This window comes from Pollachius pollachius (genome assembly GCF_949987615.1).
Source record: "Pollachius pollachius genome assembly, chromosome: 2".
In the NCBI taxonomy this organism is placed as follows: domain Eukaryota; kingdom Metazoa; phylum Chordata; class Actinopteri; order Gadiformes; family Gadidae; genus Pollachius; species Pollachius pollachius.
In genome coordinates, this window is record NC_136935.1 from 23,245,371 (window position 1) to 23,270,065 (window position 24,695).

General features: G+C 43.2%; 1 protein-coding gene and 1 long non-coding RNA gene across 2 annotated transcripts in view; both read right to left on the reverse strand.

Moving 5' to 3' along the window:
- LOC307091810 (gap junction alpha-5 protein-like) overlaps positions 1 to 18,272 on the reverse strand; it is a 33,406-nt gene extending 15,134 nt beyond the window's left edge. Inside the window, exons 1-3 of the mRNA XM_079758625.1 lie at positions 18,191 to 18,272; positions 17,672 to 17,978; positions 15,416 to 15,541 (exon numbers count right to left, since the gene is read on the reverse strand). Coding sequence (XP_079614751.1) covers positions 15,416 to 15,484 — 69 coding nt within the window. The 5' untranslated portion in view covers positions 15,485 to 15,541; positions 17,672 to 17,978; positions 18,191 to 18,272. The remainder of the gene's footprint in view (positions 1 to 15,415; positions 15,542 to 17,671; positions 17,979 to 18,190) is intronic.
- On the reverse strand, positions 12,668 to 13,387 carry LOC307091812. The gene is made up of 3 exons (XR_013812769.1): positions 13,200 to 13,387; positions 13,055 to 13,111; positions 12,668 to 12,788 (listed from the first exon to the last, which is right to left on the reverse strand). It is a non-coding gene; the product is annotated as an uncharacterized lncRNA (long non-coding RNA).
- Positions 18,273 to 24,695: the final 6,423 nt, after the last annotated feature.

Genomic DNA, 24,695 nt, shown 5'->3' on the forward strand with positions numbered 1-24,695 from the left:
TTGTCAACTCTGACAGACATTGGTCCATCTGCTCTGTGTACCGTGCACTGTCAAGTTGCACACAGGCTTTCCCTTGCATCTCCAGCTCTGACGCCAGGTTCTGGACGTTTGCCAAATCATGGCGCCGCAGCTTTGAGGAGAGATGTTGCATCTTTCGTTTGAATGCATTAACTGAGCTGATCATATTAATCACTGTTTTGTCTTTTCCCTGCAGCTCTAGATTAAGGTCATTCCATAGGTTTGTCAGATCAGTTAAAAATGCCAAGTCTAACAGCCACTGACCGTCATTTAGTTGCTTGTATTCTGCATGTCCAGCTACATGGAAAAACTCCTTAATCTCCGGACAGAGCTCTCGAAATCTTTGCAGGAATTTCCCTCGTCTAAGCCATCTCACGTCAGTGTGTAGCAACAACTCAGAGTGGTCGCAGTCAGCCTGCTCCAGATGTGCACGGAATAGCCGTCTTTGAAGAGATCTGGCGCGAATAGAACAGGCGATCTTCATTGCCACATCCATGATCTCTTTCATGTTGAGCATTTTAGCGCATAACGCTTGTTGGTGTTTTATGCAGTGGTAATTCAGGAAGTCCGGGAAAGCATCGTCCTCCCTGCACTTGGCAATAACTCCATTCACGCGGCCAGCCATTGCGGGTGCTCCATCCGTGGTGATGGACACCAATTTGTGCACTGGGAGCTGGGTTTTCGTAATGAAGTTATTGAAAGACTGAAATATATCCTCTCCTCGTGTGTGTTCTTTCATGGGCAGTAGTGTTAACAGCTCCTCTTTTGCAGTCATGTCAGTAAACACCATCCGAATAAAAATGCACAACTGGGCTGTGTCACTCACGTCCGTAGATTCGTCCAACTGCAGTGAGAAGCACTCACAATCTGCGATGTCCTTCCAAAGTTGCTGCGTCAAATCATCGGCCATGGCTTCACTGTGCCGTGTAACTGTACTTCTTGACAGCTGGAGAGCTTTGATCGAAGATAATATTTCTGCCTTGTTTTTAAAGTCTCGGAACAATGAGTCAGCTGCTTCAACGAATGCCTCTTTTACCATCTCTCAGTCTTGGAAGGACTTTTTGTTCTTAACGATTAAGTGGCTCACCCGGAACGATGCTTCGTGGTGGCTTTGGCTTATGAAGTTAGCTGTGAGAAAAGTGACTGCTGTCCGGACAATTGGCATTTTAGTTCCTTCACCTTTCTCATCCTCAGCTCGCTTTTCAGCGGGAAGTTGGTGTCATAGTTTTAATGAGCAGTCCGAAAATGCCGCTCCACATTTCCCTTCTTCGGTATTGCAATGGTAGACTGGCAGATGAGGCAAACGCACTTCGAAAATGACAGTGAAAAAAAACTCCTCCTCCCATTCCGTATGAAAGTGATACGTTTTTGGCTTCTTACTCGGTCCAGCTCCCCCACTCATTTTTATACCCTTTCTTAAGATTAAGAGAAAAAACGAGGGCTTAAAATTGGAGGCTAACTTTTTTTTAGTTTTCCTGCACTTAGTGCCGTTGTTTGCGCATGCGCAAATTTCATGATGATAGGCTGACGTCTATTTTTTAATGATGATTTTTGTTTTCCTTCAATGCCATGCGATCTACCCACGCTACCTTTGCGATTGACCGGTCGTTCGCGATCGACGTATTGGGCACCCCTGCTCTAAAGAGATCCCAGGTCTATAGCTTACTTGTTAATGTTCTCGCCTCAGTCACCTATTGCATCACTTCCTTTAGGGCTTTGGCCTCCTAATTGATCAGTGTAGTATAGCCCTCTTTCATATATATGACACCACCACCACTGGGACGCGGCAACAATTCTCCATACCCATATGGGGAGGGGGGTTGTGTGCTTGTGGACAGTAGGGGTACGTACACTAGACATAAGTAGGAAGCACATTCAGGAGGAGGAATTACCTCTCACCATAGGCGTTGATTACGCCGGGGGCGCTGGGGACGCCTCCCCACCAGATTTCGTCAAGATTCATTTTGTATCCACCACTAATAAAAAATTTCTTTTAAAAAATTGAGTTGAATAATTATGGATTATTACACGGGTCTCAATGCCGTGGAACGCTCCGTTCACTTGCATGGGCTCTTCACAACCTCCGGCGGTGAATTATATTTGATAATTCACTTGCTAAGTATAATTGACCGCTGTCAAGGAAAACGAAGGACTTTCTGCCTCTAATGACGTCTTTGGGAACACTCCTCAAGTAGTCCGGTAACTTTTCAACCCTAGCGTCTTCGGTTGCTAAGCAACGTCAACGTCTTTGGCAGACTATTTCTCTGCTGATCAGCACTACGAATGCTGGTAACAAATAAATTATAAAAAGACACACCATCTGAAGTTATTTTTTCGTTTTGGCAAGTAGCCGTGTAATAAGCGGGATAATGTATAGAACGTCGCCGGTCATTATCGAAAACAAGCCCCTAAAGGGCGACGCAAGACACCTTCGCTGCGCGTCGGTGTCCTTTTCGCCCTGTCGGGGCTTTTTTTCCCGATAATGACCGGCGTTCTATACATTATCCCTTACTTATTACACGGCTCTTCTCAATGCTGTAGACTGCTCCATTCACTTGCATGGGCCTTCCTAACGTTCAGCTGTCAATTATTTTTGTTTATTATACGGCTCTTCTCAATGCAGTTGAATGCTCATGTCCAGCATATTTGACCGCTGTCAATGAAAGTGTTTATTTTTGTCTCTGATTCACGTCATCTGTATCACTCCGCAGTCCAGTAATTTATCAACCCCAGCGTATTCGGTTGCTAAGCGACGTCAACGACTTTGGCGAACTATTTCTCTGCTGATCAACGCTAGTAATGATAACAAATACATTGGAAAAAGACACACTGTCTGATGTTATTTTTTCGATTTGGCAAGTAGCCATTACTAATAATACCAATACTCTGGCTGGGATGATGAGGCATCAGACAATCAAGTCATTTTAGCCTGAATACATAGGTAAAAAGCACCAGAGCAGGTTGCTAGTATCATGGACAGTATCAGAACGATAACCTGTTGAACTAAATGAATGTGGTAGGCTACACCACAGGATGTATGTGCAGACCACTGCCGCATAAATGAAGGTAAGACGCGATATTTATTCCTTGCTTTTGCACTCAAGTGGTCGGCTGTTTTAACTTGCAATTGATAGTCGGTGGAGTCAGTCTCTTGTAGACACAAAGTGACTTTTGGTCATTCTTGCTTTGCTTGAATTCTGGAATAATTGTGGGGGGGGGGGGGGGGGGGAGTGCATGAGTTTTGGTCAGAATGCCTGATGTAGGCTAGTTTTGATGGAATGCGTTTTGTGAATTGAGAACAGCCAGGTCATGATGTGATACAGCGTTTAGCTGTGCAACAAATATTTTTTTCTTTTTCAATCTTGACGACTTTTGTAGTGCTGTGTGTAGCCACACGTTTGGCCCTTCTGAACTTAAACACGCAGTTAATTTCCGTTCCTAGCTCCTCTTGTTTATGTTGTTAGCTTAGCCATGTCATGTCACGTTGTCAACATTGGATACATGGAGCAGAACATATGTCCGATGCTTTTTGGAAACGTTTTCTTCATAAAACGTGCACGACAGATTTTGTATACATTTTATTCCTTATGTAACGGGTACAAATATAGACTGCGCCTTTAAGACGCATCACGTGCACCGGAGAGGAAAACAGGCGGGAAGAGAGTGAGGAAGCCCGGCGGTGTGCACTAGAGGTGGATTCAATGATTCGTTTACGTGAACCAGTTCGCGTCAGTCAGTTCGCCAAGATGAGTCGTTCGCGAATCGTTCGTTCGTTCGTTCAGCCCAGTTTCCGGTTCAGTCCAGTTTCCGTTTCCGGTAGCGGTGAATTGCATCATGCAATGCACCCGTTGCATGGTTCTCAGCTGAGTCAGTCAGACTCAGTGCTACCGGAAACTCGACTGAACTGGTTCAGTCGAGTTTCCGGTGAATCGAATGGCGAATCGAATCACTTTATCCTGAAAGTTGAGTCAATATCGTTAATTTTATATATTAAAAAAATACCCGAGATAAAGGAACAATGTGAAACCCTAACCCTAAAATGTAAACACCAGGCTACTTGACAAGAAAATGTAACGGACCACCTGAGGCTTTACTTCACCTCAGAGATAATGCGTTAGTTAATAATGATATGCCTTGCGGCATATCATGCGGCATCACCTGCGCATAGTGCTGCTGCGTAGGCCTACATGGACGTTCCAAGTATGTTTACTTCATGTATCGTTGAAGCTAACTAAGTAAAGCCTAGTTATAACTATAACCTGCTCCTGGTGCAGTGCAAGCAACAGTGTGTGCCGTGAGTCGCCTCGGTCCCTCGTCTTCCTGAACGAACTGTCTGCGAGTCGTGGGTCTGGGAGGAGTCAATTCTGAGTCGCGAACGAGACGACCGACGCGAACGAGACGACCGACGCGACCGACGCGAACGAGAGAGAAGAACCAGTTCGGATCGTTCGTTCTAACGATTCTTCGTTCGAACGAATCAGTTCGCGACCGAACCACCTCTAGTGTGCACGGCGAGGTGGTGCGGTTGTATGCTGGTTTTTCCGTTTTGTTTTTTTGTTGGGTCTAGTACCAAGTTAAGGGTTAGGTTTTGCGTCGGCTCGGTTGCTGAGAGTGGTGCGGCGGTTTTGGGTGTTTCGTTGGTGAGCCTGGACGTCGGTGAAAGCGACGGGGAAAAGAGACCCTCCGTGTGATGTCCTACGTGGTTGCCTAGAGCTGCCCGAGAGCTGGGGACGTTTCAGGAGAAGTTTGCCCTGCCAGCCATCGCACATCACGAAGTGCGACCTCTGCTGCGGTATCGTAACCCCTGCCCCCCACCTAACCATTTACACTGAAACAGAAGACACACGCACCGTGCGCAGCCCGAGAGCTGGGGACGTTTCAGGAGAAGTTTGCCCTGCCAGCCATCGCACATCACGAAGTGCGACCTCTGCTGCGGTATCGTAACCCCTAAACCCCACCTAACCATTTACACTGAAACAGAAGACACACACACCGTGCGCAGCCCGAACAGAACTGTGACTGAACAAACTGACACACACGCACGCACCCACACACACACCCACACGCACTGCGCTGGAAGGAACATTGCACCGCTGTGCATTCCGTGCACATACCCCTGTTCAGGACTGAAGAACAAGTGTCTTTCTTGCCCGAGTATTATAATTGTTATAGTATATATAAAGTGTTATAATTGGATTGTGATTGTGATGGTGATTCAAACGTTAAATGCACGTCGGGTGATTTAACATTGAAATGTGATTAATGTTTTCCTGGTTTAAATGTTATTGTTGATTGGAACCAATGTATGTAAACTGTGTTGAACAAGTGTCTGTTGAACCATTTCTCTGAAGTAAGCTGTGTTTCATGTTAAGTAAACATCAGAGGTAAAGGACAGACATTTTCTATTTTATTCACTTTGTATTGGGTTACTTATCTGGGGGTAGGGGCGCTTCACCTGTTTAGCCAAACCTTAGTAAAGTAGGGGGGGAGGTGTCAGGTCGCAAACACTGCACACACACTGTAGGCGATCCCTCAGGACATCATGAATCCTACTTCTCCCCTGTCTAGTAAGCTAAGCCATAGGCATTGGGTGTGAGGGACCTAGATCCTGTCCCACTCAGTCCTCTCCAGACCAAGAACTGTGTTACCCCTACAAGGCGGCGGCAATAATCCCGACCGTTACACTTAGTAATAAGCTACATGGGTATGCTGTCTTTCAGAACCTTTCATTACCGGCACTAAAGAGAGAAAAAAGAGTGCGTCCTCATTGTACCCAGCACTTCTAAAAATGCACTTCCGAATGCGTCACTGTCCCCAGCACATTTCAAACCAAACTGACGCCCATGCCTCTCACACATCAAATAACCCTGTCTCGTTAAATCAATGAGCTTGGTGTTTTGCTTTCACTAATAGGTTATAGGCCTAGGCTGTGTCACTACAAAATCTGTCCATGCGCATCTCTCAGAGTGACGTAACTAGACACCAGACAGCAGTTAAAAAAAACGAGTCAAGTTCAATACAAAAATAACTTATTTTACGCAGTTTAAAATTACAAGTCTAAACTGCGTAAAATGGAAAGATATTCCATGGTGTCCTTCTATTTCCTAGCCAGCGGACCCTAGTTTACGACAAACAACACAATTGACGGAAACTCAGTTGCCGCCCTTAACGTCGTTTACATGGTTTGGAGAAGAGATGTTTGAACTCATGAAGTTGTGTGCAAAGTGAACGGTGCATACATTGTGTACATTAATGTTCCTCATCAAAGCATCCCGGTCCTATCACAGGAATCTAGAATCAATATGTTCGGGCCTTTGTTCAGAATATTCTGCATACAACATGAACATGTATTAAATGCAGGATATATGCGTGGATGTCACAGAAAATGAAATAATTGCCATAGGTCGTAAAGGAGTGCACATGGATGTATAGGATAACTGTGGGAAAAGGGGGGGGGTGGGGGGTGGAAGGGGGCGGTCGATGGCAACCACCATAGGATTGTTATTTTGACGAATCCTGCGCAGCCCGCTCCCCCTTCTGACGTCGAAAATAATCTCCAGATTGAAATGCATTGCTTTAATATTGAATTAATAAGTAGTAGACCATGTAGCTATTATCGTTATAACAAGATCTGTATCTGACCATTGAAAATCCACTTACACCAATCCAATCAATGAAGAGGGTTGTAACACCAAGTAGCACAGTGTACTTTTTCTATGGGGAATGTAGTTCAGGTATGTCAATAATTAAATATTTATAAGATAAAAAACTAGCCTATGCGTAGGCCTACAGCATATCATACATTTGACATATAGAGTTAAGACTATTATACGTATAAGGTTATAGGCCGAATTCGGTTAAAATGCAGCCTCTGCTGGCCCACAACTATCGTCTCGTTGTCTCGTTATACGCTTTCGTTACATCGATATAAATTATTGTTATAATGACCATTGACCATCCTCTCGGAAATGAATGAAATTCATATTGACGGTATGGCACTATATCCCTATTCTCGCCGACCCTTCTTGAATTAAATAGACCACTTTCGTTGCTTCGAGGAGGTCTGGTGGTCTCCGTATATAATAAATAAATATATAAATAGGCATATAGGCTACATATCTATTTATTTATATTTATTTATTCATAAACGGAGACCACCAGACCTCCTCGAAGCAACAAAATAAATAAATATATAGGCCTATGAATATATATATATATATATATATATATATATATATATATATATATATATACACACAGATATTTATTTATTTTGTTATATATAGATGTTTATTTATTTATTATATACGGAGACCACCATACCTCCTCGAAGCAACGAAAATGGTCTATTAAATTCAAGATATGTGCATGGGCGAGAACAGGGATATAGTGCCATACCGTCAATATGAATTTCATTCATATATATATATATTAATCATTTTCGACCCGGTGTTACACCGAATTCTGCGACCCACCAAAAAATGTGACCCCAGGGGGCGCTGTTGAATATTTTTTGCAATATGCACAAGTTTGAAGTGTAGACAGGCATGACAAAAACATAAATAAAACATAAGATCTCCCCCCAACCAATTACCTTTTTATTAAAGGTGCTTAATAAATACAATTGTTTTGATTTGATTAGCATTTTACTAACCTATACAATGATAGGGCGTTTAGTGCGGTCCTTCACCGTTGCTTCTTTACCCATAAAATGCTAGTCAGTGTTAAATTACGCTGATTTACCTTTGAGCATTTCCTACTATAGGCTACTCTGTAAAACGCTGTTTAGAATTAATGTTAGTATCAAGAAGAGAAAGACCCACCGGTGGGGGGAGATCTTATGTTTTATTTATGTTTTTGTTATAATGCAAACGTGCATGTTGCCAAAAATGTGCAACAGCGCCCCCTGGGGTCACACTTTTTGGGTCGCAGAATTCGGTGTAACACCGGTCTTGTCCAGAAACGCCGCTCCAAGTACGGTTTGAACTGTCGTCTTTCGGGTTTTTTTTTACCATCACTGAAGAACATTAAGTACAGCGCTCGCCTCCAGCGTTGGAGCAACGAATATGTTTGAGGCAAATTGTCGAGTTGTTTCTGGAGATTAATTAGTACATTGTACAGAGAGATCATCATTTGCATTTCACCTGCCATTTTTTTGATGAGCGTCTCGTTCTCGAGCGCAAGCTTGTGGCAATGTCATGGCAGTGTCACCGCAACTGAACGTCATAGTTTCTGAAAGCCTCCGTCTACCCTGTCCACACTACAACGCGAACCCAGCGTTTTCACATTTATATTTATGCGTTTGTAGATTTACCCGGGTTAGTGTGGACGGGGCCTCAGTTGGAAGCATATCAGGGCCTTGAATGGGCAGTTCAACCATTTAACACATTAAAGGGGTAGTTCGGAATTTTGGACATAGGGCCTGATTCCCAAGTGAACCTTGGTGTTCTTTATCAGTGGAGACAGTTTTCAACACATTTCATTCAGTCCTTCTAGTTGCAGAGTTCGCTCGTGCTAGGCTAGCGCACGGCAACGGGCAATGCTAGCCTGCTATTAAAAACAGTCTTACCCACTCCACAGTACACCCGAGGTAAATCAATTATAACGACAGACTATAGATTTAAATGTCTGTTTATAGAATAGTGTTAGAAATAAAAACAACCTTGCATTGCATTGCATTTTGAGGGAATTGCTGGGCCTCATCAGCAGTGTTATTTCCTGGTAGTAGGCTACGGCAGCAGCGGACTGATACCTAGGTTACCGGCTCTAATTTTTTTTACATGCCGCTGTCATTGCTACAGACGCAGAGTACAGTGAACGAAGTAATTCTATTATCGTATTCAATGAAAAAGATATGGCCACGTTTGGAGGACTTAGCGATGCGTCTGCTTTTGAAGACGATTATGAGGATTCGTTGTATCCAAAGAACCGTACATGTATGAGCCGGAATACACGGATGAAGAACTGAGAGAGATGGTTGCTCAAAGGGCAGAACGAGAAAGAGCATCTTTAGAGACAGCCCCCGCTGGAGCTGCAGTAGAGAACCGGGACAGAACAGCGGGAGACTGGTTGTGCCAGTGCAGAAAATGTATTCAAATGCCGACAGAGGACGAATGTTTTTGCTGGAAGGAGTGGGACTTAGTCATTCCACAGATGCAAGAGCTGGAGCTGGACACTCGTTTTCAGGATCTCGATGTGTCTGGGCATAGCGCCTCCCGAGACAGAGCAATCTGCATTACGGAGCACGGAGTGCTGGAAACATTCTTCTCCTTCGATAAAATAAATTGGAAAAGAAGACCCAGACCTGCTGGACCCAACGGCCATTTGTCAATGTTGTAAGTGTGCAATCCAAACAAAATGTAATTATGTGTTGCCATGCATGAACATGCCATATATAATAATTTAATTGATTTATTAAAGTCCAATCAATCAATCAAATATTATATATGGTATGTTCATACATGGACTCAAAGTCTGTTTTATTATAGGCTAGGCCTACTCTTTACCCTTGATGTAGGCCTACTACCACAGCCTCCGTCTAAAGAGTGGCTGATGGAGAAAGCGTAGAATAACTAGCCAGCTATTCTTTTTTATTAACTAAAACAGTTTCTTATCGACAATACTGATCTGGTTCAAAAGGTCCCACCAGGACTAAAGGAAAAAAAATAACACACAAGCGTGACTTACTTGAACAAAAAGAACGTTTTTACCATATAGGCATAGGCCGTAGGCTTTTAGCCTGATCAATTCAGCAAATCAGTCTACCACCATGAACAGCAGTAGGGCCATTGTCTCTATGTGGTCTATTACCATAGTGTAGCTGTCTTTGGTAAGAGCTAGCTTGTTTTCCTTCTTGTTTTAGGCAGTACCGATTGGTGGCTTACAGAATCGTTCTTGAGTGGGGGTTGAAAGGAACACAGCTGGGAAGAGGATACCGACGTGTTCTTCCATCCTGTGTAGTGACCAGCATCCGAAACAAATACCCTTCAGCCACTGGACAATATGTTGGCTTCAGGGAAGCACAAGATGCTCTAAGATTGTTCTGAAAACAACACTACTGTAGGCTACTAGAAAACATTTGCTACTGTACCAAATCCTTTATATCAAACACAGAAAGAACACATACATTTGGTTACAGATGACGCAATACGATTGTGAAGATACTCTGTATAATTTTACTTTTTTATACAAGCAATTGCACCAAAGAGGAGATTTGAACAGTGTTCTAATGTTTACAGATAAATTTAATAACAATGTACGTTACTGGTTCAATAAAAATAAGTTTGCTGTTGACCTTTTGTCTTTTTACTATTTTACAAATATCTCTAATATTTGTCTGTTTGCAGACAGTATTTAGCACCACACTAAACTACAGTTAGACTTTAATTTTCCCCTTTTAATCAGGTTTTAAAACGGGAGACGTGCTCTGCAATACTTTGATCTTTGCCCGGTCTTGGAGTGCTGGCTATGTTGTCGGATATAGTAGCTGGTTGCTGGATATAAAAATGTGGATCTGCAAACTTCACAGTAGGATCCTTGCGCCTTTCCAGGATCCGCTCCACCAAATCCTTCCTGAATGTCTGCGTGGTTGGCTCGTACCTCTTCCTGGCAACCCACCTTTTAGTTTGTTTGGGAAAAACCAAATTGTATCTCGGAGTCCCTGAGGGAGACAAAATGCACGACAAACACACAGTAAATTTACAGTGTAGTTGTTAAAGAAGGCTTACAATTTTTGCTGTTATCTATTATGTGTAGGCTTACCATCACTGGTCGTTGCTTGTTGACGGCCAACATTCTCGTTGTTGTCCATCACAGAGAGTAGGCGTGCCTTCATAGAGCTGTAGGCGAAGTGAAGCCTCTTTTCAGTGTACTTCAGCATTGCACTGTGGTACAGTTCCAGGGCTCCTGCAGTTTATATTAGTTGGTTATTACCTTGTGAATGGTATCCAGAAGGTTTATATTCAAAAATAGTTTGTATAACGATGTTGGACAGTCTATGCCTTTATTCATTCAATCACAAACAGTTACACAGTAGAAACTCTCAATGGCAGATGTGCTAATATCTAAAGCACTCATGGCAGCATGAGTACTTTAGATTGTAATGCTCTACTATTTTAAGTAGAGCATTACAAAAAATTTTTTTTTTCGATAATTCAAGTTGTGTAAATGCTCAACTAATTGGTAGCAGCACACATACCTGTATGTTGGAAGAGAGTCATGTGGTTGAGGTCTTTCAACAGGTTCTTGTTCAGGACGTGGTCTGACAGTGTCTTGAATGCAGCAGAGTCGGTTTGCAGCCATTTCTTCCTTCTCTGCTGCTCTTCAGTGAGGTCCTGGTGGTAGCAAGTCCTCTCCTGTCCGTCTTCCTCCCAGCGATGTATGCCACAAATGTGATGGAGAACGGACGTACAGCGGCGTTTCAACTCCTGCCAAACCACAGTTTTTCAGGGACACACACAGACATTATACAAAAAACCCGAAGTACAGAAAACAAGAAAAAATCAGTACAGAAAACAAGAAAAAACATCTAATGAACTTGCCTCTGCATCACCCCCGCATGACTGGCAAGACCACCACAGGTGATTAGTAATTGCCTTTAGCCAAGGCTGCAGATCGTTGTTTTTTTTGTTGTTTGCAGCCGCAGTCAACTTCTTCTTCAGTCCTAAGAATTAAAAGGACAATGAGGGCAGGGATGAGAGAAAAGAGGGGGTGGGGGAGGTTTCAACAGAGTCTGATTGCATTTAGTAAAAAGCTTACCTTTCGCAACATGCCAAGGGTCAAACTGATGCTCGATGTCAGAGTAGGTCTCTCTCATAAGATTCCTGATAGAAGGAGAGCGTTCTGTAGTGATGACATCCACTCAAACTCCTGCCTGAAGTAAACGGTCCAGACCCCTTCGAAACCCCAGTGTCTCCATGGCTGGTGAACTGGTCGCCTCTGTAACCTTTGTAATGACAATCAGTGTACGTTATGAGCAACTACTTCACCTTCCACCAATCACTCAATTGCGCCCCCCACCCCCAAACACGTACAACTGCAATGAAAGTAGACAAGCATTATATACATTTCTGTCTATTTACCTGAACTAAATCAACCATGATGATTTCCTGTGTTTCATTACTCATGAAACTGTATGTAGTGTACTTGGCACTAAATCCAGGTGAATCCGAACGACCATCACCGCAGATTGAAATCCCTCCACCAACTGTCTGTAGTTGTAGATTGCTCATTATCTCTTCGTGATGGTCACGGTATGCATACTCAATCACTGGTATGAGGTAGGTGGATTGCAGGGTGTAAAATGTAGTCTTCTTTGGAATTTGGAGATTCAGTAGTTCAGCCCAATCAAAGATTTCTGTGTAAGTTGAACCTGTGAACAGGATGGATGAGGCAACCAGCAGGTTGTTTTCGGGCATTCCACGCAGTTGAGAACATGACTCCCATCCACCTGAGTGTCCTTTCATACAGCTCCACTTGATGTGTATGCGGGTCCCACTAGTGGTCACTTGCTTGTCTTCCTCTTCAATTAAAACTCCACACTGGTGGCATGTTGTGAAGAGCTGCATTAGCTTGGACTCGTTGACTATCCATTTTTTTTCTGACCAGTTCTTGGCTCCTGCAGCCGAGAGTATGTCAGGTATGTCAGAGCTGGAGGAGCTTGATGTGCTGCACAGTGGAACAAAGCTCCTGTCAACTGGATGACTTCAAGAGGCCTCAATTGAGCTCATACTCTGGTCTAGTGGGTTGTCATCTTCAGCTACTGTTTTTTCCTAATTTAGAAACAACAAAATTCAAATGAATATGCAAATATATCTACTGTTTCAATAGTGTAGTGGACAACAGATGTCTATTGCCGGTGAGCCTAAGAGCAGAGAGACCGTATTAAATGTAACTGTGAACATGAATTAGCCAAGTTATTGTTACATTTTTAAGATACTGCATTGTCCTTTTATAAGAGCGTATAATCATTGTCATCAGTGTATGAAGTCATAAATGTCAAACAACTAGAAGTATTTATTTGAGTTCATTCTCTTACTAGTGCTGATGGCATTTGGATTTCCTTTGGCTGGCCTGATGCTGCACTGTGGGTCACCTATACAAAAAACATGAATGCAATGAAAATACAGTTGTTGTCACAGATCACAATATGAATGAAATGATCATATAAATCACAAAATTACCTCAATTGACCTCCAATTTCTGAGAGGACGGAAGGCCAAATAGAAACCAGATGAAGAACGCCGCTTCTGTGGGCGTGGCGAAGCCTGTTCTGGAGTGGAGATGAATATCTTCAGTGCACCAGAACACTCAGTTGAGTCCTTGGATGATACTGGTCCGGAGGAGTCCTTTTTAGGGGTGGACTGTGGTATAGTGCACATCTCCTGTGTCTCATTTTCAGATAACAACAACAAGATATAGAAATAAAATGTATTACAACACACAACATAAAGACAAATAAACAACTTTCATGGATTTTAAAGTCGATCAAATTCAAGTACAGCTGTACAGTAGGCCTACAAGGTTTGAAAGACTGTTGGACCAATTCATAAACCACTACACTTCAAAGTTGCTAATCGATGGCTGCATCCATGATTGTTGCCTGTAGGCCATGCACAGAAGCCTCTTCTGTTGCCAATGTAATACGTTTTGCCCCAAAGTTACAGTACAAAACGTTAGCATAAACTCATGCTCTTGTTATGGAATATATCCTATATCTTTGCAAGATTCTCTCTGTCCCCCTCTCCCTCTGACACTCACACAGGCCCTGGCCCTGGCCCTGACACACACACACACACACACACACACACAATCGCTTTTGTCCTGATGTGAACTCTCTGCCAGGGAAGTTTGCATGTACACTTTACGAGCTTACATTACTTTTCTATCAGCAATTACCTAAAGTTAGCAATTAGCCATTCACGTACCAAGTGTGTAGCTATACCATTAGCTAACGTTGTCACTGTCCAAAATGCATTGAACTGTAACTATACCGCTATGTCCACTAACGTTGTCATCATGAATCTATCAGTAGGCTAACATTATGAAAGGGGCAAGCTTTATTAGCTAGAGTAGCCTACCAAAAGTTATTACCTGTTCATCAGTGGCTGTTAGTGCATTTGAAAAGACGGATGGCACCGCATTCGATTTCAGCAATGTCTTGCTCTTTAGATTGCTGGGTTTCTCAAAGTCGTCCGGTCTGAAATGATCGCTACAAATTTTCCAATTGCGAGCACTTTCCGCCGGTGTTTTGATGTCCAAGCCAGCAGCAACAAGCCACAGTTGAGTCCTTTCTGGATCTCGCAATGGAAATTGGTGGAAACTTTGTGGTGCCCATCTGTAGCGTTTATTTCTACAATTGCTAAATGCACACTGAACCACCATGTTGCCGAGTCGTTCAATCCGCTTCTGTCCAACGCTTGTCTGTTTACGTTCTGCTGTAGTGATGCGGTTACACATCTAACCGCAGCAAAGTGAAATTCCGCTGCTGCTGAGAAAGTAGTCCCTCGATGATTCATGCAATGCCAGGTTAGTTTTATTTCTGAAATTATTCTATCAACAAAGACATTTAAATCTATAGTCTGTCGTTATAACTGACTTACCTCGGGTGTACTGTGGAGTGGGTAAGACGGTTTTTAATAGCAGGCTAGCATTGCCCGTTGCCCTGCGCTAGCCTAGCACAAGCGGACTCTGCAACTAGAAGGACTGAATGAAATGTTTTGAAAACTGTCTCCACTGATAAAGAACACCATGGCTCACTTGGGAATCAGGCCCTATGTCCAAAATTCCGAACTACCCCTTTAAGGCCAAGTGGAAACTGCTCAGAAAAATCCAAATTCTTTGACATATAGCAACTTTCTTTTTTTTACAGTAACGCAAATAGTTACTTTCCCTGGTAACTAGTTACTTTTATTATAGAGTAATTCAGTTACTAACTCAGTTACTTTTTGGAACAAGTAGTAAGTAACTATAACTAATTACTTTTTTTAAGTAACATTCCCAACACTGTTCATAGTACTTAACTGTGTAACATCTGCAGTAGCTGCTAGCATTGCTGTACACAGGGAATGGGTTAGCCTAGCTATTGTTAGTACTTGCACTTGGCTCTATGAACATCTTTACTGTACTGACAGCGATATATTGTTTCACTTCTTATGACAAATGTACTTATTGTAAGTCGTTTTGGATAAAAGCGTCTGCTAAATGCCCTAAATGTAAATGAGCAAAATCCGTGGCTATATCACGGAAATTGGCGTGTTTCTGGGAAATTCCACGGATTGTGAATTAAGCGTCCGTGGTCATTTCACGGAGACCAGGTTGATCTAAGGCAATACTTGGCTAATTAATATGTGTATGAATGTGTATTTTAACAAGTGTGTGTGCCACATATGCCTGGTACCTTGCCAACAGAGGTAGAATGTTCCTGTACTTCTTCAAGGAAGTTTCCCAGAAGGCTCCAGTCTGCCATGACCAATCAGAGCACAGCAGGGTCACAACAGCGGACTGTGATCAGTTTGGTAGTAACCTGTCGGAAGGAAGAAAAGGGTTATCTTAGTGACCACAGTGTTAAAGTCTGGAACCACTCAATTAAAGATCATATATCATGCTTTTTTAGGGTTAATAATTGCAATTGGGGGTACTTCTAGAATAGAATGGTTCTAGCACTGTTCATTTCTTCAAAATCCATATCAGCGTCTTTCAAAAACGCTCTGATTTGTATCATATCGCTTTAAGGCCCCCCTCCCGAGTAGGACGGTTTGCTGTGATTGATGAGTACGCTCTCTCTGTTGCGATTGGTCGAACACTTTGCGCATGTCTGCAAATTCACACCCCTGAGAAGTTGTAAACATTGCGTGCCTCTCGGCATTCTCTACAGTAACAACGCAGCGACATCAACATGAGGAGTTGTAACTGTAGAGATGGTGAAATTCGTGAGCTGCTGATGATCATAGGAGAGAAGGTGATGCAGTCGCATTTAACAAAGAAAGGGAAAGATGGTGGCCAACTACGAGAAAGCAGCAGGGGAACTTTCCTTACGAGGCTTTCGTTTGGATAAAAAACATGTGGTCAGCAAAATAAAGAATATGTTGGCGTTTTTGCACTTGTAAATAGTAGCCTATACTGAGATGTGTGTACTCATTCGTGCATGCGAGTGGCTTGAATTAAAATAAAATTGAAATCAGAGTATGCAAATGATTCTAAAGAGGTCTACTCTCCGTGAGTAGCGTCGCCTACTCCAATGAACCAAGAAAGCCGGCACTGTGACGAAGGTTTTACACAGGCAAGACGGTGAAATTGTTATTAACGGGCGCAGACCAAAATGTCTCTGGACTCAATTGTTTAGTCCGACAACCAATCAGAGCAACGGAATGTATGACACATTGTGGTTGATTATGAAAAAGCTTCAACAGCTCCCATAGGGCCTGGGTCTAAACAATCATCGCCCTGTCGGACCATCACACATTAGATCAACGCTTGGGATTGACTTGACCCGGGCCAGGGCAGCTAGAAATCTTTCTGATGGGACGGGGGCCAGACACATGCAAGAGCAAATAAAACATAAACTCCCAGATTCGTCTGGTTCTAAGGCTTATACAAATGTACAAATTAAGCAGGTTTCTTAGTTTGTGGACGGCAAACATTAAGTAGTTTAGAATTTGGAATTGTAGTTTGGGAGGATTATCTACGTGCCCTTGCTTTTCCCGCCATCCACCCATTTAGTGGATGGGTGTGTCTGTGGTTGCATGCGTGTGTGCACGGGAAGCTGGGTACGTTTATTGTAATTGAAATTTGTGTAACCTTTAGCCTTTACCTCCTCTATAATGTCTCCCAGGGTTTATTGAAGTTTTATGTGTGTAACCTTTAGGACCTCCTCTATATGTCTCCCAGGGTTTATTGTAGTTTAAATGTGTTCCCTTTAGGACCTTCCCTATAATGTCTCCCAGTGTTTATTGTAGTTCAAATGTGTGTTACCTTTATGAACTCCTCTATATGTCTCCCTGGGTTTATTGTAGTTTAAATGTGTGTAACCTTTAGGACCTTCTCTATATGTTTCCCAGGGTTTATTGTAGTTTAAATGTGTGTTACCATTTAGACTACATTAAACCCTGGGAGACATTATAGAATGTAGTCCCAGGGTTTATTGTAGTTCAAATGTGTGTTACCTTTAGGAACTCCTCTATATGTCTCCCTGGGTTTATTGTAGTTTAAATGTGTGTAACCTTTAGGACCTCCTCTATAATGTTACCCAGGGTTTGATTTATTCTGACTCAGGGTTCCCACGCGCCCTCTCTCTGGGAAAGGAAATAAAGACATAGAGTAAACACTGCCACACTGGAAATAACACAGTAACATACCTCACATACTGTCTGTCTGTGTCTGTGTGTGTGTCTGTGTGTGTGTGTGTGTCTGTGTGTATATATGGGTAATATGTCTATGTATTCCTAATTGCATTCTTACATTTCAACATGTTCTACACATTAAAAAATGGCAGACTAAAATATCTATAATAAAATAAACTATACTTTACACAGTTTTCTTGTAACAACTTGGTCATGCACATTTGTACATTTCGTTATTAACAATACAGGAAACACAAGGGAAAAATTGTAATTGGCAAATCTTTCTCTCGCTTACACACACACAAACACTTTACCTGGTTAGATGTAGAGGAATATTGCAAGCAGTCCAATAAAATGAATCCAGACCAGAGGGGGAGCAAGGCAGTACTTATCCAGCAGCAAAGCACGATGTATATGTTTTTGTGTTTATACCAAGCGGTTCCAGTTGTGAGAAAGAACCGTACTTTAAGTCTACCAAAAAATGGAATCAAAATCAATAAATCATTACAGAAAAAAACATGAGGTCTTGTGAATGTTGAGCTCCGGCGGCGATCCCGTGTACAGCAGATCTTCTCAAAGTATCCAAGTCACTCTGAGCTGTGTTCATCACATTCAAGCGCTCTGAAGGAGAAGAAGCGGCTCATTAGACAGGGAGCAGAGCTCACTCACAGAGAAATAGACAGACAAGAAAGTTAAACAGTCTAACATTTACCGTTTTAAAGGCAGAATGACAGACAAGTGTAACAGCTTCAAAGAAATGGTCCAGTGTAACAATCCGTTTAAAGGAATAATCCATGAAACACATAAAAAAGTGCAAACATACAAAAGTCTACCTTGTAGCAGACATTGGTCAGCTAGTGTCACACAAAGAGTTGAAACACCATCAAGTAGACATTCAGTGAGTTAGACATCCAGTCAGTCAGAGTATATACTGCGAAGAAACAAATGAGCCTGGCCTCTGGAGACTTTATCTTTCTCTCTCTCTCTCTCTCTCTCTCTCTCTCTCTCTTTCACTCTCTCTCTCTCTCTCTCCCTCTCTCGCTCTCATTTAGGTCCTCTGTGTGTTTGTGTTTGCCTGGATGTGAGTGGTTGTGTTGTTCTTTCCTTTTTCACGTGTGGGTGTGTGCTGTACATGGGTGTGTACTCCTTGCCTCTTGACTGCAGAGGAAGACAGATTGTGTTGGCATACAATGGCAGCAGGGTGCAGACCTACATTCCTTACAGGCTTTGTTAACCCAGTCAACGTGTTCTGCTTCTCTCTCCTGTACTGGTCTCTCTGTGGTTGAGCTCTGTCTCTCTTGTCCTGGTCTATCTGTGGATGTGGTTGAGCGCTGTCTCTCCTGTACTGGTCTCTCTGTGGTGGAGCTCTGTCTCTCCTGTACTGGCCGGAGATGGGAAGGGGGCCTTTCTCTGAGGACCCAATTAGCAGACCGGTGAATGAGTGGCAGGTGCTGTCAATGGACCAATCACCTCGATCTCTCTATTCACCAGGGCGGTGGCAGTGGGCTGAAGGCCAGTGGAGGGATCTGGGCAACAAGGTTTCCTGTTTGCAGCACAAGAAACGTGGTTTCCTGCATGCACTCTTGCTAGTCAGAGCCTCCAGTCCTCCACTCTTTCTGTTCCCTTTACTTATTGAACCTTCTGGTCATTCTCTTCTCCTCTTTGTCTCTTTCAAACCTTCATGTTGTTCTTGTTCTGTGGTCAAAGAACACCAGAAATGTAATGCCATCCAAGAGTTTTTGAACGTCCAGCAGGAACACCAGAAGTACCAGTGACTGGACTCTATATTCAGAGTCAGAATATAACGAAGCACGCATATGGTGCTGAAAATAGAACCATATTTTGGCATTCCTCAAAATTGGTTTTATATGGATTATTGAAATAGAATAAGGATTATATTGTAATTGTGAGCCGTTGTTCCTGTGGTTACACGGATAAAAACCATGTGCTGTTTGTGGCGAGGCACATGGCAGCCTCAGACAAGCATGGGACTCTCAGCCCACCACAGATTCCCCAAATAGATGTGGCAGAATCTCAAGGCATGTTTATGCAATAGTAAAGCTTTAGGGACATTCTTTAATACTTTTGGGCAAACATGTTGCACTATTAATAAATCGGCTGCCTGCCTATTCTTTTTGTGTGTGTGATCCTGGGTCTAATGGTGGGCCAATATTTAAGTCACATTCATTTAATGTAGAAATGTGTACTTATTTGTACGTATTTGTTCATGTCTGACTGATGCATGTGTGCATATGTGGTGGCATATGTGTCTGTCTATAAGTTTTCTAGTTGTGTGAGTTTATTGTAAAGTTTGTAATTTACAGTAAACATAGGTCAAAGTTATTTCAAACGTAGGGCATAAACAATTCTTCTATTATCCTGGAAGCAGTTGCTCTGTTTTTGTTGAAAACCAGTTTATAGCAGGGCTTGAAGGTTTTTTGCCTGCAGAGCCGATGTTACAAGTTGAGATGACAGGGCTCTACTTCTGAGTGTGTGGTGACTGGTGCTGGTTTGTCCTGTGGGCATTGATTTCCCAATGATTCACAGCTGCAGCCTCACCCAGCCCCAGTATTCAATCAGCTTTAACCAGCCATCATCGACACATGACCCAAACCCCTTAAGAAGATAATGTAGACCATGTGACTCACACCGTAATAATTATGATGTATGGGTGGAGAGAGGTAAAACAGGGATACAAATAAAAATAAAAATAAATAAATACATAAGGATAAAACCTAAACATAAAAAAACGGCATAAAAAGATAAATCCTATTATCATAACACACATAACACCTTATTTTGTCTTTAATCTTACTGAATTAATCACAGACATGGACACACATTTCAACTCATTACTGTTGCTTTACTGGAATTCTCCAACTGCATGTGATACATTAAACATATTCCCTAATTATACATGCAATATAACGTTCCTCTTAAAGGGATAGTACTACTCAGTACCCGACATCCCCCCTTTAATTGGACTTAAACTCTGTCTCTAAAATAAATATTTTATCTTCTTCAAATCAGGATTCTCAGTTACAAACATCTGTATGCATTAACTTCTTTCAGTAACTTAAATTGAAAGGAATTTCTTCCCTCATATCATTTATTTTGTTAAATTCAAGTCATCAGCCTTAACCATCAGTATTAAACACTCTAATCTTAACTCATAACTGATTTTTTCAACTCATGCAACAACATACTGTAAATACCTGTGTTGACAAGAACAGTCAACCATTTTACTCAGTGCGAGAGACCTAACTAATGACAAAGTCTTTCTGTCTCTCAGGAGGCTTTCTTGTTGGCCTGAGAAAAGGTTGGGAAAGACTGTTATGTTCGGCAGGCATTGCCAGACATCCGGAAGAGATCATGGCTTGATGTTGTCCTGGGTATGACCCCGGACACATTCAGTCTGCTTTTCACCGTGTGTCTTTCACCACAAATGCTTAGTCTGCTCGCTCTACCTCATTTTTGAGCGTTGATTTCCTAGTGTTTTTGCACACTTTAGAAAAGTGATCTCTGCCGTTACATTTATGGCATTTCTGACCCCTAGCTGGACAATTCGGGTCTATGCCAAAGTGGTCTGTATTCCCACATCTGTAACAGCTTGGCTGATCAGACTTTCTTGCTTGTGGAATCTGTTCTCTCTGGTATTTTGCTGTGCCGTGCTTTTGACCTATAGGATTCACTGTTTCCGGCTTTGCACTTGCTGGCTCCTCCCGCAACGTTGTTGCCATCTGCTCCGCAATTTTCTCAGAGTGATGCAACTTCCAGTGTGCAAACAAGAGTGAGATCGTTACCCTCCTACAGAAGTTTACGGCGCACATAGCTTGATGAACACCGTGCACCTACTTCATCACGAATTTGGTTATCCATATCTGCATCAAATGCACAGTCCCTGTCTGCTGGTCTGAGCCTTGTAGCAAACTGCACTGTCTCTCCTTGTCTTTGCAAAAGTGCATGGAACGGCAAACAAGTATTATTCAAAGCTATCACTGCAGCATCATAATCGGCACGTCTCCCTGCATTATGCAAGGTAGAGAAAATATCTTAAACATCTGGTCCTGCATGATGTAAAAGAAGTGCTTTCCTAAATTGTAAGGGTTCTTCTGGTGTGTCATCTGCAACTAGGAGACCCTTTCCATCCGCAAAAAGTTCAAAAGACGTTAGCCATTGAGGCAATCTCCTTCCTGGTGTAACTGGGTTTTTGAAGCAGGGACAGTATTCAGTAGGATCAGGGACTGCCAGTCTTCAGTCTCCAGTAGGATCAGGACAGCTAGTCTCCAGTACGATCAGGGACAGCCAGTCTTCAGTAGGATCAGGACAGCCAGTCTTCAGTCAATAGGATCAGGACAGCTAGTCTTCAGTCTTCAGTAGGATCAGGGACAGCCAGTCTTCAGAAGGATCAGGTACAGCCAGTCTTCAGAAGGATCAGGTACAGCCAGTCTTCAGTAGGATCAGGGACAGCCAGTTTACAGTAGGATCAGGGACAGCAAGTCTTCAGTCTACAGTATGATCAGGACAGCCAGTCCTCAGTACGATCAGGGACAGCCAGTCTTCAGTAGGATCAGGACAGCCTGTCTTCAGTCAGTAGGATCATGACAGCCAGTCTTCAGTCTTCAATAGGATCAGGGACAGCCAGTCTTCAGTAGGATCAGACAGCCCGTCTTCACTTAGGAGGATCAGGACAGCCAGTCTCCAGTAGTATCAGGACAGCCAGTCTTCAATAGTATCAGGACAGCCAGTCTTCAGTCTTCAGTAGGATCAGACAGAAAGTCTTCAGTCAGTAGGATCAGGACAGCCAGTCTTCAGTCAGTAGGATCAGGACAGCCAGTCTTCAGTCAGTAGGATCAGGACAGCCAGTCTTCAGTCAGTAGGATCAGGACAGCCAGTCTTCAGTAGTATCAGAACAGCCAGTTTTCAGTCAGGAGGATCAGGACAGCCAGTCTTCAGAAAGGATCAGGAAAGCCTGTCTTCAGTAGGATCAGGAAAGCCAGTCTTCAGTAGTATCAGGACAGCCAGTCTTCAGTCTTCAGTAGGATCAGACAGACAGTCTTCAGTCAGTAGGATCAGGACAGCTAGTCTTCAGTCAGTAGGATCAGGACAGCCAGTCTTCAGTCTTCATTAGGACCAGGGCGGACAGTATCCAGTCTTCAGTTGGATCTGGACAGCCAGTCTTTAGTAGGATCAGGGACAGCCAGTCTTCAGTAGGATCAGAACAGCTAGTCTACAGTAGGACCAGGACAGCCAGTCTTCAGTCTCCAGTAGGATCAGGAGACGAGGAGGCTCTCCTGTGGCTTTGATGAGAGGAGGCCCATTCAGAAGTTGGAGTTAACTAGTCCATACTCCTGTTAATGTCAGACACTACCAGCTTTATGATTTTGACTGTCCATGCCACAGACAAATAGAGTGGTATTGTTGACTATTTCAATGCATGTTTTACTGTTTAAATGAATATTGGTTTTACAGGGCTCATCTCTTAAACACATGTGGTAAGTCATGAAGGTTTACGATCAAGTTAATAAAATGGTGATGAATAGATTTTAATCAAAGACCTCACTTCATATAACTGTAATGTGTAATCTGTAACTTCATGTAACTACAATGTTTAATATGTACACCTTTTGTGCATAATTCTTTTTATTCTTTTGAATTACTGTATTTGAATTTAATGTGGGCACCGGGAGAGGGAAGATAAATGTTCATGGGGAACGAGGAGGGCCCGTAGTTTAGAGCATTGTGATTGGCCAACGACATCTTAGGGGAGAACACACAAGTCAGAATATAATGTGTGGGTCTGAGGCCGCTCGTGAGTTCTTTGCAAACCAACTCAGGTTTCGTTGCTACTCTATGCAAGTTGCAATAAAGCCTTGATCATTCAACCCTAGTCCTTCTCGACCTCTCGTATGAGTATTAGATTGTTGGTTTTATCCACAACATCCTTAGTAGGATCAGTACAGCCACTCTTCAGTCTTAATGATAACAATTATAATACTAATAAATTGTGTTTGCATTGCACTTTATATTTCTTGAATCTCAAAGAGCTACAGAGAAGTTAAAAAATCAGTTCTACAGTCTAGGGGCAGCAGTGGAAAAGACCGCGATCACCCATGGTGCGAAGCTTTGTCCTTTGGGCTGGGAGGGTGCGTGTGGATGCAGAACGGAGGGTAGGTGAGAGGGTCTGGGGGGTGAGGAGTTCCCTGGGTTAGAGGGGGGCATGTCCGTGAATGCACTGATGGGTGAGGAGGGAGACCTTGTACTCAATTCTGATTGGGACAGGGAGCCAGTGTAGAGATTTCAGGATAGGGGTGATGTGATCATGCTTGCGCACCCTCTTCAGGATCCTGGCAGCACTGTTCTGTATGTACAGAAGCATCTGGATGGTCTTGCCAGAGATCCCGATGAGGTGTGCATTTCAGTAGTCCAACCTGTAGGAGATAAAGGCATGGACGAGGTGTTCCTGAGGTGGTAGAATGAGGTTGTACAGAGATGTTTGATGTCGGTGTCAAAGTTGAGTCAAGGGTCCATTTTAACACCCAAGTTGGTGACAGATGTGGAAAGGGAGATGTTTTGGCCAGAGAAATGCCAACAAGGATGGCTCCCGTTTTGGAGCTGTTTAGTTGAAGGAAGTTGAGCTTCATCCACGCCTCTATCTCCTCCAGGCAGGTGGTCAGTGTGGATGTTGGCAGAGGGGCAGAAGAATTGGGGGTTGACCTGAGGTAGAGCTGTGTGTAATCAGCATAGCAATGGAATGATAACCCATGCCTTCTAATGACACTGCCCAGGGGGAGCATGTAGATTGAGAAAAGGATGGGGCCCAACAACGAGCCCTGGGGGCACCGCAGGTGACATTGTGCGTGTGTGACTTCGCTTTGCCCAGGGCGACGTGCCCTTGTCTGCCCGTGAGCAATGAGGTGAACCAGTTATGTACATTTCCTGAGAGTCCAATGGTGTATTGCAGACTGTGGAGGAGGATATTGTGATCGACTGTATCAAAAACAGCTGTTAGGTCCAAGAGGATGAGAAGAGATGGAGAACCGGTGTCTGCTGCCATCAGGAGGTCTTGGTGATGAGCGGAGAGATGGCAGAGATGTTGGCCAGTGCACAGGTGAATGGCTTCATGTTTCTGATGAAGTCCTCCACCTCTTCCTGTGTGTCGCCAGAGAAGGAGCAGAGTGCATGGACAGTCTCAAACGGTGGGTCGCCAGACTTCAGTAGGATATGGACAGCCAGTCTACAGTAGGATCAGGGACAGTCTTCAGTAGGATCAGAGAAAGCCAGTCTTCAGTAGGACCAGCACAGCCAGTCTTCGGTCCACAGTAGGATCAGGACAGC